Here is a 14,605-nt window from a genome sequence, read left to right as displayed (position 1 = left end):
TTTTCTGCCACTTCTTTCCCATTACAGGTCAGCACCTCCTAAAAAGCCACTCTAAAAGAACAGGGTACACTCCATAGCTACAAACTATGAAGCACAGTGGATGCAATTAGGCAGGGGAGAATCAGTGTGCAAAAGTGCTTTCTGCTCACATATGGATTCCAGTTATAGTACCTGCTTGCACTTATGCTAAGTAGATATCCCAGAGTATTTCTTTCAACAAATTAAATGCTCTAAGTGTACATCATATACACATTTTATTTATTTATTTATGTCCCATCTTTCCTTCAAGGAGCTCAAGGACGCATTCTTGGTTCTCTCCCTCTCCATTTTATCCTCACAACCACTCCATCAGGTAGGTTAGACTGAGACACTGTGATTTGCCAAGATCACCCAGTGAGCTTCATGGCAGAATGGGGATTCGAACTTTGGTCTCCTAGGTTCTAGTCCAACACTCTAAACACTTCATCACACTTGCAGCAAGACTCAGTGAACTCAGTGAGACTTTTGAGTAGATATGCACAGGATTGTCCTGTGAATGCACTATATGCTTTTCAATGTGACAATCTGCCGGGTGTTGGTTTTTGTTTGTTTTGTTACTGCTGATATGCTGGATTTTCTTGGCTGCTGTTGTCCAGATTTTTTTTTACAACTTTTTATTATGTTTTGATTTTTTGTGTGTATACTTCTGTTGGAAAAAAGCACAATATAAAAGGAATAACGTGAAGAGCTGATGACACACACACACACACACACACACACACACACACACACACACATATTTAGGTTCATTTCCAACAATTTAGGTTGTATCCTGCATAATTCACACAACTTATTTGAACATAGGCTGTGTTTGGACTGTTTCGCTAACCTGTATCAGACTGGAACTCTTTTAAAGACACAGTGAGAGGTTTGTCTTTTCCCTGTTGATTTCTTCTTTTTTCTTTCTTGTGTACAGTCTTTGATGGAGGAGAAACACTTTCAACAGTTTCATATTCCTGTAAAGAAAAGAAATCTTAATATCTTAAACCCTTTTTTTTAAATATGTTTTTAAAGTTTTTTTAAAATGTTTTTAACGTTGTTTTGTTTTTAATGCATTTTAAGGTCTTTTTATGATGTTTTAAAGTGTTTTTAGTGTTTCTGTTTGCCGCCCTGGGCTCCTGCTGGAAGGAAGGGCGGGGTATAAATAAAATAATAAATAAATAAATCTTTATACATCTATCTTTAAATTCAAAGAATAAATCATGAAATATTTTTGTAAACACTACCAAAAGGAAAATAAGTTATTCAAATAAATACTTTGACACAATGTATAGTATTTTAGTCTCTTGCTTAGTATTCTTAATCCATGTTTATGCAACTGGTCTCTCTAAACAAGTAAACACACATCCAGCACTGAACTACATAAAAATCTGACATGCCAGTGCCTGCAAAGGGATGAGTCCTATTTTCACCACCACCATTACAGCAGGGACTGTTTTCTTGATCTCCTATTAACTTAACGTATCAGAAAACCACACAAACGCTTCAGCTCATGATAAGTACCTCCATCTGATTTTCACATCTCCCCCTGTATGCCCCCTTCCTGGGCATTCAGGTTTCCGAGGTACCAGAGAGATGAGTAAGGCAGACTGAAACGCAGGTTTACTTAAAAGGAGAGTGTTTATTGAGTAGCTTTCACCCCACAGGTGTACCCAATACACAATGGAACAGGCTGCCAGGCCCTGCACGGACATGGACCAGACTGAACCCCGAACCGGGCAGCCAAGAACCCTTTATAGGGTACATGTTTACAGCAGAATAATAAGCAACTAATAACTACAAAGAATTAAGTCATCACTTTCCCAGCATAGCCCTCCAGTGATGGGGCTCTTTCCCAGGATCATACAGCATAACAATAGCTGATAAGCAAAGCCTCTAATTGCCTGGCGGGGCATTAACTGCTCCAAGGTCTACACTATCTGGTTAACAAGGCATTATCAGCATCACTCTTGGCAGAGCATCAGACTGAATGCCTGTTAGGAACCCCAGATTAGACCCCAGGTGGCTCTGAGCTATACATTGACCGTCCCTTGACCCATCTCCCTGCTGGCTTAGACGCTGAATGCTAAACTCTAAAGAGAACTAAGGCGGGGGGGGAATACAAGCCCCCCCTTGCCTACAGGCAGCTATTCTGCTGATATAGTTGCTGAGCTTGCCCATGGGCCGGTACACCCCCCCCCCCACCTTCAATAGTCTCTGGCCCTCAGGGGGGGGGACTATCAGTAGAAGGAGTAGGTAAGTCACTTTCTGTGGGTATTTCTCTGGATCCAACCCACTGTCTTATGTTTACTTTTAGTCAAATATTAGCTCTGTGTTTTTTCCTGAAAATTTTGTATCATTCATGCAAGGTTGTGTATAAATAGCTGTATTACTCAAATTGTTGAGACACAAATATGATGGAAGAAAAAGAAATGGAACTCCTAATCGTTCTTTTCATGTCTTGAGGATTAATCACCACTGCTAGATGAATTTTAATGTTCTGAATACAATATGGTTAGCAGAGGCTTCCTTTCATGTCTTAAACATTATATAATATTCTTGGAAAAAGAAATATTTAAGAAAGCATGCTTCTATATATTTCCAGTAGATTAACAAAAGTATTTGATCTTGAAGCGGATCCAGGAACGGGTAATAAAATTTATGTTTAAATTGTACTTAAAGCAGGAAATACCTTTTTATGTTCTTCATATTCCAGTTTGCTTAGAAGTAAAGCTTTTTCAAGATCGGCTTCAAACATTTCAGAAGTCAACTGGAAAAAAAAAGTGAAAAGTGGGCCATGTGATAGGCTTTTATTTAAACATACATACCCACACGCCTCTATCTTAGTACTACATGTCAGTCACTTATCTTTGAGATGTGCTTTGGTAATGGTGTAGTCAGGATATTTTCCACCTTCCTCACTCCGTACTACAAGGTGAGGTAGTAAAAGAAAGAAATCAAGACCTCTACAAATTTCTGAGAAGGTGACTGAAAATAATGGAGCTCCTGTGAAATAGATCTACGTAGTAGTCATCTTTCTTGCCATCTACGGCAAACAGGCCAATGTTCGGATATTGAAGAGATTAGCAACAGGAATAATTCTACACGCTCTCTCCCAATCAGAACTGATCCAAGTTTTTAATTAAGAAATTGGGAAGAACGTGGGTAATTTCCCAAGCCAAGCTGATGCTCAGAAAAATGACCCCACCCCCCAGCTTATCCAAGTGCAAGGATCTAGCATAGAGCACTGTTTTGAAGAAATGTGCCCAGATAGAACTGGGGCTGTAGGGGGCTCGTGGGATGAATAAGATCACCTGTGGTGATGTGTGTTATTGTCCCGTTGCCTTGTGGAACAGTTCTTCAAAAGAAGTGATTAGTTGGGAAGTCTTCTCCAGACTGGAGAAGAATTTGGGAAGTCCTAACGCTTACCTCTCTTTTGAGGTGCACATTACTAAGATCTCAAAGTTCATTTCCAAGCCAGTCCCTATTAATAGAGTAAGACGACTAACCAAGTACTTCAATAGCAATCTACACATTTATTTATATTATGGTGATGGCCTTTCTTTTCAATATACTCGTGAAGTACTTTTGGGTCTTTGGCTTTATAAATAATATTTTGACATATTAACATTATTAAGCAAGAAATTAGTTAAAATTATCCTATGTTATTTACTGTTCATTGCTTTAACAATAACGTGTTTACAAATAAAACACACACACATTTCAGAAGTTGTGACAGGAATGTTTTCTCTATACATATCTTAGGTTAAATTTTGTTTTCCAAACTTACCCATACTATCGCTGTCCATGCCTGCTTCCATTCAGAAGTTATAACTAATTTAACCTAGCTATAAAACAAGAAGGCTGCCGGGGTGGAGGGGGGGATGAACAGAACTAAAATCAAGAGAGACTGGAGGGGGAAAGATCTTGAAATTCCTGTGTCATCGGGTCTCCCTAAATAATGGGTACAGAACAGGAACTGGTCAGTAGGCCAGATCATTATCTCCCCCACCCCTTACAGGTAGTTTGTCACAGTGGCAGGAGTACCTAGCTGTCAATCACTTGGCATCTCAATGACCCAAAGTGACCCTTTTTTGCACAGAGTTCCTGCAGAGTGCTTTGCAAGTTGCTTCACAAGTAAACAATCAGTTGATTGGTGGGTCTTGCCAAGCCCCTTACAAAGCACTCTGCAAGATAGCACTTTGCAAGCAGCTCAGCAAGAACCAATAATTAGCTGATAGTGAAGTCTTGCAGAGTACTTTGTACAGGACTTTGGAGGTGCTGCCAATTGGCTGATCATATAGTATGTCAGGTGTAGGGCTCCTGGATGTGACTTGGCCAAAATGGCCAGGTGGGCCAAATGGGAAGACCTGGCAGGCCTAATTAAGTCTATGTAGAGGGTCCTGCCCTAAAGAATTTGAGAAACAGGAACCAGACTTGTTTGTATTTGTTGTTTTTGTACCTTTCTCTGTAGACATTTAATTTACTTACTTATTTATAACTCACCCATCATCACAACAGATCTCAAGATGGGGTACAGGTTGTAATTCCCTAATCAAGGTGGTTAGGATAAGTTTCACTGAACTAAACAGGACTTCTTTCTGAGTACACATGCTCAGGATTGCTGAAAGTTATAGCCTGATCTTATGCATGTTTATGCAGAATTAAGTCCTATTATGTTTAATAGGGCTCTCCTTCAAACCAGCACTGGATGTTGGCATATACTAATGTATGCAGAACAGGTACTGCTGTTAAAATTAATAATCATGAACACTTCTAATGAGATTTAGAAAAATAAAAATAAAATGTTTGATTAATCACCTGTTCATCTCTTTGTCTCCACTCTTGCCAGTTCTCTTCTTGAGAGTCTTTTCTTGCTGAATTGTTTAATGTTTGCTCATGCTGAGACAAGGAGGCTCCATGGGAACTTTTCTGAGGAATTTTCTTAAAAGCAAGATTTCTGAGCTATAACAAAACACAATGAGCATTAATAAATAATTTTATAAGTTACAAAACACTGTGGCAAGCTAACACCATAGTTTAAGTACTCTTTCAAGCAACTTACATTATTCTGATGATTTTATTTGAAAACACCCCACACACATATTTATGGTCTAAACTATAGAATAAGAAATGCACATTAGGTGCCCCGTGTCCAGAGAAATGAAGAAAATGACACACCAACTTCTGCTACGGGCCAGAGGAACAACAGCTACTGAGCAGGTGCACCCCCTCTATACAAGGAAGAATAGCAGCAAGGGAAGATCAGCTGGTTCAAACTGCATATAAATGTCAACTTACAACTTATCATTTCATTCTGGCACTGTCAAACTGACCCCCTCTAATTTTTCCCTTGTGTGTGTCTTTTTAATTAGTAAGCCCAAGGACAGAGCCTATGTCTCATTTTCATTTATGTACTGTGCCTGCCACCAGCAGTCCTCAGGAGTAGCTGCACAGGGTAAGAGCAGTCAGCAAAAATCAAGTGCCCTGACTTGTGCAAGTGCTTCCACTAGCACAACTACACCTTTGGATACAACTCTGCATGAATTCCATAGCAACAGATGCATTACGATATCTACAAAATAGTAAGAAAGCAACATTGAGGAAGTATCCAGTTTTAAGAGAAAATAAATTCAAAGTATGCTTAAGAAATGCTGCTAATTTGCCATTTGCTTGAAAATTGGATAAGCCTGACTACTACTTAAGAACTTTTGTGCATAGGCACTACCATACCACAAATGGGAACTTTTTAAAAAAAAATCTGAACCATCTTCACTGAGATATAGCGTGATCCTAGACATCTACCTTTAAGAAAACAGTACTAGGGTAGATTTCTTCAGAGATATCTACTTCCAAGGAAACATGTTTATGATTGGGATGCAATTCAAGTACTTGTGAGAGCAATACTTACATCTGATCCTAAAAACTTCCCCACTTCTAACCCTTACTGGAATTTTCCCTGTATCTCAAGTACACTTTTTAAAAATTGATTCTTAACTATTTTTCAGCTTTTACTTTGCATGTATGTGAATACCTGGCACAATTTATTACTGAAACATAAACGTCACTGCACCTCATTTGCTTCACTCTGCTGCTGTTCCTTCTTTTTTCTCCTCTTTTCTTTTTTCTTTTCAATTGTAGCTGACTTGCTGCCTGAAGCTTGGGACTTTCCACCACTCCGACCACTTCTTCCCTTTCCAGATTCTGAATCAGATCCACTGCCACTATCAACTTGCAAAAGAGCAAACCGAGATGCAGTAGTAGGAACTGAACTAATTACCGCAGAGGCCATTTTAACATTGGAGGTGTCTGGTGCTTCAAGATGTTTCCTGGAAAAATAACAATAATATAGGAAAGGGTAGGGGGAGAGAGATGAGATCCACTATTTTACCAAAAGAGCACTGGTGAGTTAAATCACAGTTGTTTTTACCTATTAAAGATGATTTATATAATGCCCAAAAGACCTCACAAATAAAACTGCCACATTTTTACTTTTACTGAACCATAAAGGGTCAGCTTTGACAGATTTTCAGTTTGGGCAATTGCATAGCCAAGATATACCATGTGGGGTATTAATCACTGAGGTAACTGTGATCGCTCCCAAAATTAACACATCCAGAAGTAGCTTCCTTGTTTTGGAAGGCATCCTGGAAAACATTCAAAGAACAGGGTAGGAATTCCTGTAAGAACATAAAAATGCTTAAAGAATGGGTAATGGGAATCCTGAAGCACTTCTTTTAATTTGCAGTTTTTATTGATTTTCTTGGGAGTCTTAGGTGACTATGCTTCACACAGAAAAGCATATCAATTAAAAATGATAAAAATTACACTGAAAGTAAGAGCTTAACAAAATAACAGTTCTTCATTCTTTGAACTTGGTGCATATTAAACAAGATGATGGAAAGGAGTAATTGGGAAAGTAGTTGCCATTTTATTCTTAGGCAGGATTGTAAAAAGGAAGCTCATTGGACATTTGCAAATACTGGCATACATAAGGATATAGTATTCAGAACAAGATTAACAAGAATTTTACAAGAAAGCATCATGAGCTTTTAAGGATTAAGTTTAGGAGTCTTTGGAACTACTGTGCCCGTCAGGGGAACATGTTTTAAACAGAGAAAGCATGTTATTTCATTGAAAAGTAACTGAAAAAGTCTCAGATGGAACATTTATAGTGGATTTTGCTGCACCACTAAGAGCAATGACAATTCCAAGGTTCAAAGAGAGGACCCATACATCTTTTTCATCAAGAGAGGAACAAGCCTGGAACATCTTCCCTACTTTCTGAAGAATTCAACAGGAGGTACTATTCATGCCTCCCTAGCCCTCTAAGAAAGAAATATCTCACCTTCCAAACACAAGAAGACCCAAATGATACCAACTAACAGGCAACTATAGACCAAACAAAGTCTACATGTGTGTCTTCTGAATGAGATATTAAGTTTTTCAAAATGTGCAGGTGCATTCTTTGTTTACAGGGATTTCAGTAAAAAAAGTTTCAAAAATCTTCCACTTTTGGCTTCAGGCATGTACTTGAAAGACAATATTTTAACAAAAAGTTTTAAAAAGGGAAAAATTGCCTCCTGTGCTGCTAAATAGGCTCTAATCCTATATACACTAGCCTGGGAATGGGACTTGCTTCTAAATAGCCATGCATAGAACTGTTCAGTGAAATATTAAATAAATACAATTTCCAAACATTCAACATACAAAAATTAGTATGTCTGTAAACATACAAAGACAGATGGTTAAACAATTACTTACAAGGAGAGCAAACTGATTTATATAACACATTTCTTGTACAGCATGCTTATAATTTCCATTTATAATACTTTAAGACTCATAAAGATTAAAATGTGTAAAAGCCTCTTTAAATTATTTTATAAAATCAGGTGGTGGCCATATATTCTATTACTCAAATAAGCCACTGAACGTTCAAAGCCTTTTAATATCTACCTAAACAGTTCTGCAAAGCTCTCACCATTCTCACCAGCACTTCAACAAAACATGTCAGTTAACAAAGTTATCAACTTACTTTCCTGCAGTTTTATCCCTTATCAACAGGGAGGCCCAATCCTGCCAAAACTATGAACTTTTAAGTTCTGATGTTTTGGAACACATGCCCAATTCTTCCCTTGACATAAATGAGACTTAAAATGGTTTGATCCTAGATGGATACTACTTGAATTTTATTTTTAATTCTTTTGAAAAAAATGATACTACTGAAAGCTAATATGACGCCAAACCTTGTGGGACTATACTTGCAGTGAGTTCATGCGTTTAGCACCTGGCTCCCTCCATTTAAACAAAAGCTCTCGAGGAGGATGGCATGGCTCCCAGTTTGAACCCCAAAACAGGTGTTATTGTATTTGGAAAGAAAAGCAAGATGTACCGCCGCCGCCACGGAGTGACTACTGCTGCCGAAAGCCTAGCTAAACAGCACCCTTCCTCGAAGCTGAAAGAGTAAAGAAGGCGGTTTTTTGTCTTTCAGGTGGAAGAAAGTAAGGTAAAGGATGCGACACCTCGCAAGCACAGAAGCTAACGGGGCCGCCTTGCTCCAAGTCACTTCCCAGGAAAGCGATGAGGCCGGAGCCACAGGGCGAGTGCGCGTCCTGAGCAAACCGCCGTCTCCTCTCCCCTCCAGCGCCTTCTGAATCTGCGCCAGCTCAACGTTTCGGGTGTCCCCTTCCCCAAGCTAGGAACGCGGGGGGTGGGGAGGTCAATACAGCATTCCTCTTTCTTTGCTGTTTGATTCACGGGCGGAGGAAAAGGGAAGGGAAGGAAGAGCCAATATGGAGAGATAACGGCCCTCACCGCCTTTCCCAGCCCAAGCACCGCTGGAGGGTGGACAGTAAGGGGCGACGGCTGCGACCTCACTGGTGGCTATAACCAGCTGCCGGCATCCAAAAAACGGTTCGGGACGTTGTAAGCTCAAAAGAGCTCGCGGTGGCGCGCAGTTGCAGAAGGAGACGAGAAGAGACGAACAGGCTCCTGAAACGAGAGCGCGTGGCCGTACCCGACTCGAGCGGGCGCTTACTCGCTGAGTTTGTTTATGTCTCTTGGGTCGCCTTACTCTGCGTACAGTGTACGAGGGAGGGCAACTGGCGCATGCGCAACAAAGCGTGTTTGTTACGTAGGCAAGACCACGACGAGACTTATCCCGTGGGAACATAGCGGGCTATGGTGGGAGAGGCCGAGGCAGCCGGCCGGGAAAAAGAACGACGGGGGCGGGGGGTCATGGCATGCGATTTACTGCCCTGTTGCACTTATTCCTATATTCACGTTCGTACTAAAGAAACCGTTTTTATAACACTGAAACAACCTCGTGAGCTTAAAAAGCCTCCGCTTGTGGGCCAGGATACCTCAAAAAGCGCCTCCTACCCGCCTTGTTAACTGCGGGAGTTAAAACCGTCTGCGAGTCTCGTTCTTTTCTGGTTCACGTGTGTGGGTATTCCCTTTTTCTTTAGCTTTCAAATAAGTGTCATTAATGCCAATTGTGCTGCTATCCTACGTAACCTTAAACTACATCACTAACGCCAATTGTGCTGTCGTTGGGATATGAATGGCCTCCGAATACGTACTTTATTTTTGTAGGGAAGGGGGAGTGTTATAAAAACATATGCATTTGTTTATTTTTATGTATTCTTGATATTCTTTTTACTTGAACGCTCAGTACTGCAAAAGCGAGTGGGGTTGGAGAAGAAGTTTGTTTAGTAGCTCCTACTGCAAGAACCTTGTCAGCTAACGTGAGGTTCACAGAGAACCGGTCTTTTTTAGTGGTGTCATCTACATTTTAGGATACTCGCCAGCAGTAGTTTGTCAGAACTTCTCTGTTCTGATATATTTTGGGGGTGAATACACGGTTGACTTTCTGCTGTTGCATTTATTTGAAACCGGTGTTTTTATCATACTTTCTTTGATTTCTTTTAAAAAAGAACTAGTTGCCCACTGTTTCTGGTCACATCTCCCCCCCTCAGCACTTATCGCTGACACCCTGTTCCACAGTATCTGTTTAAAAGTTGAAACCAGGAAAATATGAGCCTTGAACATAGAGCCTGACACTGATTTTATGCCTTCTGCATTAAATTTTACCTTTATAGTCCCTTTAGTGTGTGTGTGTCTCTGTCTGTCTGTCTATCTATAGTATTTATGTATTTAATTGTACTTTATGTATTTTAAATTCATTTTAATGTTTTTGTGATTTTACTGTTTACAATTTTATTATGTACATGTTCGATTTTATTTTTGTAAGCTGCCCTGAGTGCCCTATTATAGGGTAGAAAGGCGGGATAGAAATATTTTAAATAAATAAATAATAAATAGAACTGAGTAAGAAAGTGGAAAAGAGCATCACACTTCCAACTTCCTTCTTCAGCTCTAAGGAAGCAACAGGTAGCCACCCCTCACCACCCAGGGTGTAGTGAGAGGGGGCTCAAAATTCACCCAGCATCAGTGGAAGACCTCAAGCAGGCCCGTAGTGACAACCTATGCTTAGTTTAGAGCATTAGTTTAGTATATTGGTCCGTATTACAAAAGCTAAAACACGCATAAGTTATAGTCCTTAACTGATAATATTGTTTCATTCAATAGTAGAACCATTCTGAAAGATTCACTGCAGTCTGTTTAAGTTAGCTTGGTGCTGAAGAGGAAATGGTTGAGGGGAAAAAACAGCTCTACAAATTTACAGCTGCTGCTCACTGTGTTAACATGGTAATATTATGAACCAACCAGCCCCCACAGCTTCCTTTTTTGCACCTACAGTACATTTACTGTACTTCATTTTGTATTTTAGAGAGTTTATATTTGGTTTATACAAGTATCTAACATACAATGCAATGTTAAAGAGTGAAATCCAGACCACAGCCCTCTGCAGAATTTTGACCACGATTCAACAAAGCAACAGATAACGAATGCAATTGAGGAAACAATTGTTTCAGTCTTGCCACATTGTAATATATTTTAGCAGTTGTGACCCATTGGCATGGAGAAGGATGAACTATTTTTTTTAGTATGGTCATCATAACACGTTAGCCTGAGCAGAAAGGTTTCTTAAGAATCACTAGTATAAGTTCATTATGCCTGCCAGGGATAGCATCTGTATAATCTATTATACATAAACTATTATGGAAAGGTATTTTTTTTAAAAAAATGTAATCTAAGGAATGAATAATCCAAAGCAATGGGCTGGATCTAGACTCCTTCCATGGAAAGAAACAAAATCCTGGGGAAGTTCCCGCTGAAGGAAGGATAAGAGGCTGTTTTTATTCATTCCTCTGGAACCCCCTAGCACTATTTCCCATGCTGTTCGTCAGAGTTCCTTGCCTCTCCAGAATGGCTTTTGGGTGGCAGTGGAGGAGTACAGTAAGGAATTCCACCACCTCTTCCAGCAGTCTTGTGGAACAAGTTTTGAGTCCCAAAGCAGCCAAGTTTGCACAAATAACCATTATCTGTATAGTACATCTGAATACTACTCTATATAAACTCTGTACATCTATCACATTCATGACAAATACTTAACAAATAGTAGCCACTGCCCCAAATATCACTAGTAAAAATTTCATCCAGGTGCTGAAAGAGGTTTTTGTGTTGTTGTTTTTTGCTAATTCTCTCCCTTCACTCTGCAGCACTCTGCCTTCCAACCCTGCTACAGAAGGTTGGGGGACCCTTTGGAACAGAATGGGAGGAATCATTGGGGAGGGGCTGTAGGAATAAGAGGGAATTTGCCAAAATCGCCTTCCATCTCCCACTCATAGAAGCATCTGCTGGATCAAAAGTATTCCATCAACAGAGGGACACAATTTGATACTTTACAACCTTTCTTGTTGAATTTGATTTTGCTGCCTCCCCCTTCTGGCACTTGCAAATTTACTCCAGAATGTTGGGGAACAGCATGGGAGGGGCTACTGAGGGATTAGGTGAAAATTGCCTCCCCCCACCTAATGCCAATGGGAGCCTCGGCTGGATTAGAGTACCTTTCATGAACAGAAGATGCCCTTCTACGCACTGATGACAGGAAACTAAGGAACCAAGCCATTGACAATTTTTTAGAAATGTCTCTAGGTTAATTTTAACTAAGGTTAACAATGGACACATATTGATAAATCTGGGGTGAAGAAGGCAACATAGGAAGAATATGTAAATAGTTTATGAGAGTGGTGAAGAGAGAGTACACGAACCCTGCAAGCCTACTGGTTCATTTACCTGCAGTGTTAGATCAGCACCAGGACTATTACAAAGCAGTGTTCTAATATATAATTGGATGGCTGACTTTAAGAGATATACAGCTATTCGTTACATAGCAGGGTAAGTTTTTATTGCACTTAAGGAAGACAGTTAACTGACAGCATATCTACATATGTTAGTGATAAGTGAATTAACTCTAGCCAGCTCTGACAGCAGAGTGTGATTTACATGGAGCCAGGGTGGATAAAAACCAGTGATTTAAACAAAATCAGATTTTGTTGATTTAAAAAAAATAGTAATTTTTTCTCCCATTCAATGCTATCTTTTTACATGCTAAATCTACACTTACAGGTTCAATAAAATGAATTAATGGGTCTTACACACACACACACACACACACAGAGAGTTACATACCAATCAAATGTGGGCATTCATTTTCTGTTTTTCATCTCATGAAAATGGCTCTGCCTACCCTAACTATATATTCTTGCTTCGTGGAAATTCTGGACTTTCAATTTCTGTTTCTCTGACTAAAGTTACATGTGCAAAGACACAGCCTGGATGGGAATGAGATTGTTGTTCTGAGCTTATGTGGTGGTGGAGCTGAGCCACAAAAGGGAAAGGAATTAGGACAGAGACAATATAGAAAAAGTCAGTTGGAGACAGAATAGAAAAGAATTATAAGGGACAAATCTGATTTAAATCAAGGGTTCTTCTTGTCAATTTAAATAATGATTTACATCACTGATTTAAATGGCCTTGATTTAAATATACCCACCCTGCCTGGAGCCAATAAAAATAATAGTTCTGACTATTATGGAAAGAAAATGCTCTCCATAAAAAAGCCTAAACACAGAAATTGCTAGGGGCAGTCTCAAAGCCACCTAATAACAGTCATTTAAGCAAGAGAAAGAAAATGGGACTGAAACTCATATTTAAAATGAATATGCTATGAACAAAACCATTTTTTCTAAAACATTACTTTCTTCCTCAGAAAAAAATGTAATGTTTTGTTTTTGAAGGATATTTGCAGTTCAAAGCTTCGGCTAGCACAAAAGTGTTTTGTCATAAACTTTGGAGTAAGTGTGCATGGATTGGAGAAAATTAGGAAGTCAAGTACTGCAAATGTATCTATGAAGACCTTAATCACAACAGGCCAGTTTATGCAATTTGTTTTTGTCCATGCGAGTGCTCCAGACCATCACCACTCACATGTTGATATGGACAAATAATGTGTAAAAATGACCAATAACAAATCTAATCAGCAGCACTTAACATAATGTGATTTTCCCCCCAAGCTATACAATCAGAGGAAGTACTTGTGTAACTAATTGTTTTTGTACATTATGTTTTTCCTCATAAATATGCACTCAGGTATGGTCATGATAACCAATGCAGATAAAAATATATTTGTTACCCAGCCCTAAGATTATTTGCACTACAGGAGATAAAGATACAGTTATGAAGACATGGAATAAAAATCCATGCTAATTCTAAAGAAGTAATCAGTACAATAAAACTAATTTAATTCTTCAAAGGACAAAATGTCCTTTGCTTTCAACCCTGGGTATCATCACTGTGCCATTAAGACCTTAGAATTCTACAGGAGATTAATAAATGATCTGCAGTGTGAGACACTGCAACTAGAAATAACTCATAAATATCATAGCTGCCTAAAATAAATGAAATAAAGAGAACTGTGTAATTGTTTTCAAATCATTAGAAGGATAATTATATATTATAGTTAGAATTTCTAGACATTTCAATAGAATCAGCAGGAACAGAATTTATACCATCTGTAAGGCCCGAGCGCCTTGATGAAAGCTCAGAAGCAGGTATAAAACGCAATTCTTTGCGAGAAAGTTTTACGGGGGTTACTCGTTGAAGCTGTGTCACAGTCTGTTTTGCCTGAGAATGACATTGTGGATGAGATTTTGCAGGCTGCCATACTTTTCCAGCTTGCTCTTCATGATTATTGGATATGTCAGATACCAGTTCTGCAGCTTCCTCTTCAAATTTTTGTGAATTTTGTTGAGCTCCTACTTGGGAGTTTATTTCTTGTAATGTCCCTACTGATTTGGATATCCATTTGGGTTCTTCTGATAAGGCACTTGTTTCTTCTTGGTTCAGTATCCCATCATTAGAACAATTACCTAAAAATAAATATATTGATTTTAAAAAACAGTTGGCTTAGATGCTTTAAGAGAACTATTATGGTTTGTTCTGTTCTATACTGTTAGGAACTAATGAATCAACTAAGGTTCCTGAGAGTGTTTGGTAGTAATAAATAAAACACTGCTAGGTAAAAAAAAAAAAAAAAGTAGAATACCATTATTTATTTATCTATAAAAATATTTGTATACCGCTATTTTGTTAAAAACATCAGTGGTTTACATGTTTAAAA

At 39.0% G+C, this 14,605-nt stretch overlaps 2 protein-coding genes across 13 annotated transcripts in view; both read right to left on the bottom strand.

The window, feature by feature from the left end:
• The window catches only part of GKAP1 (G kinase anchoring protein 1), a 29,740-nt gene extending 20,598 nt beyond the window's left edge, over positions 1–9,142 (bottom strand). Inside the window, exons 1-5 of one of the 5 annotated variants that reach the window (XM_061627049.1) lie at positions 8,541–9,142; positions 6,092–6,347; positions 4,840–4,983; positions 2,711–2,788; positions 869–995 (exon numbers count right to left, since the gene is read on the bottom strand). In XM_061627049.1, coding sequence (XP_061483033.1) covers positions 869–995; positions 2,711–2,788; positions 4,840–4,983; positions 6,092–6,310 — 568 coding nt within the window. In that variant the 5' untranslated portion in view covers positions 6,311–6,347; positions 8,541–9,142. The other 4 variants (XM_061627039.1, XM_061627056.1, XM_061627067.1 and 1 more) reach the window with 4 other exon arrangements.
• A 2,988-nt stretch (positions 9,143–12,130) lies between these two features.
• The window catches only part of KIF27 (kinesin family member 27), a 49,100-nt gene continuing 46,625 nt past the window's right edge, over positions 12,131–14,605 (bottom strand). For all 8 annotated transcript variants that reach the window (XM_061627028.1, XM_061626961.1, XM_061626970.1 and 5 more), the window contains exon 18: positions 12,131–14,354. In XM_061627028.1, coding sequence (XP_061483012.1) covers positions 13,933–14,354 — 422 coding nt within the window. In that variant the 3' untranslated portion in view covers positions 12,131–13,932. The remainder of the gene's footprint in view (positions 14,355–14,605) is intronic.

This window comes from Rhineura floridana, chromosome 1 (assembly GCF_030035675.1).
Source record: "Rhineura floridana isolate rRhiFlo1 chromosome 1, rRhiFlo1.hap2, whole genome shotgun sequence".
Lineage (NCBI taxonomy): Eukaryota > Metazoa > Chordata > Lepidosauria > Squamata > Rhineuridae > Rhineura > Rhineura floridana.
Note: the sequence above shows the minus strand (reverse complement) of the source record. Positions and strands in the feature narration are given on the sequence as shown.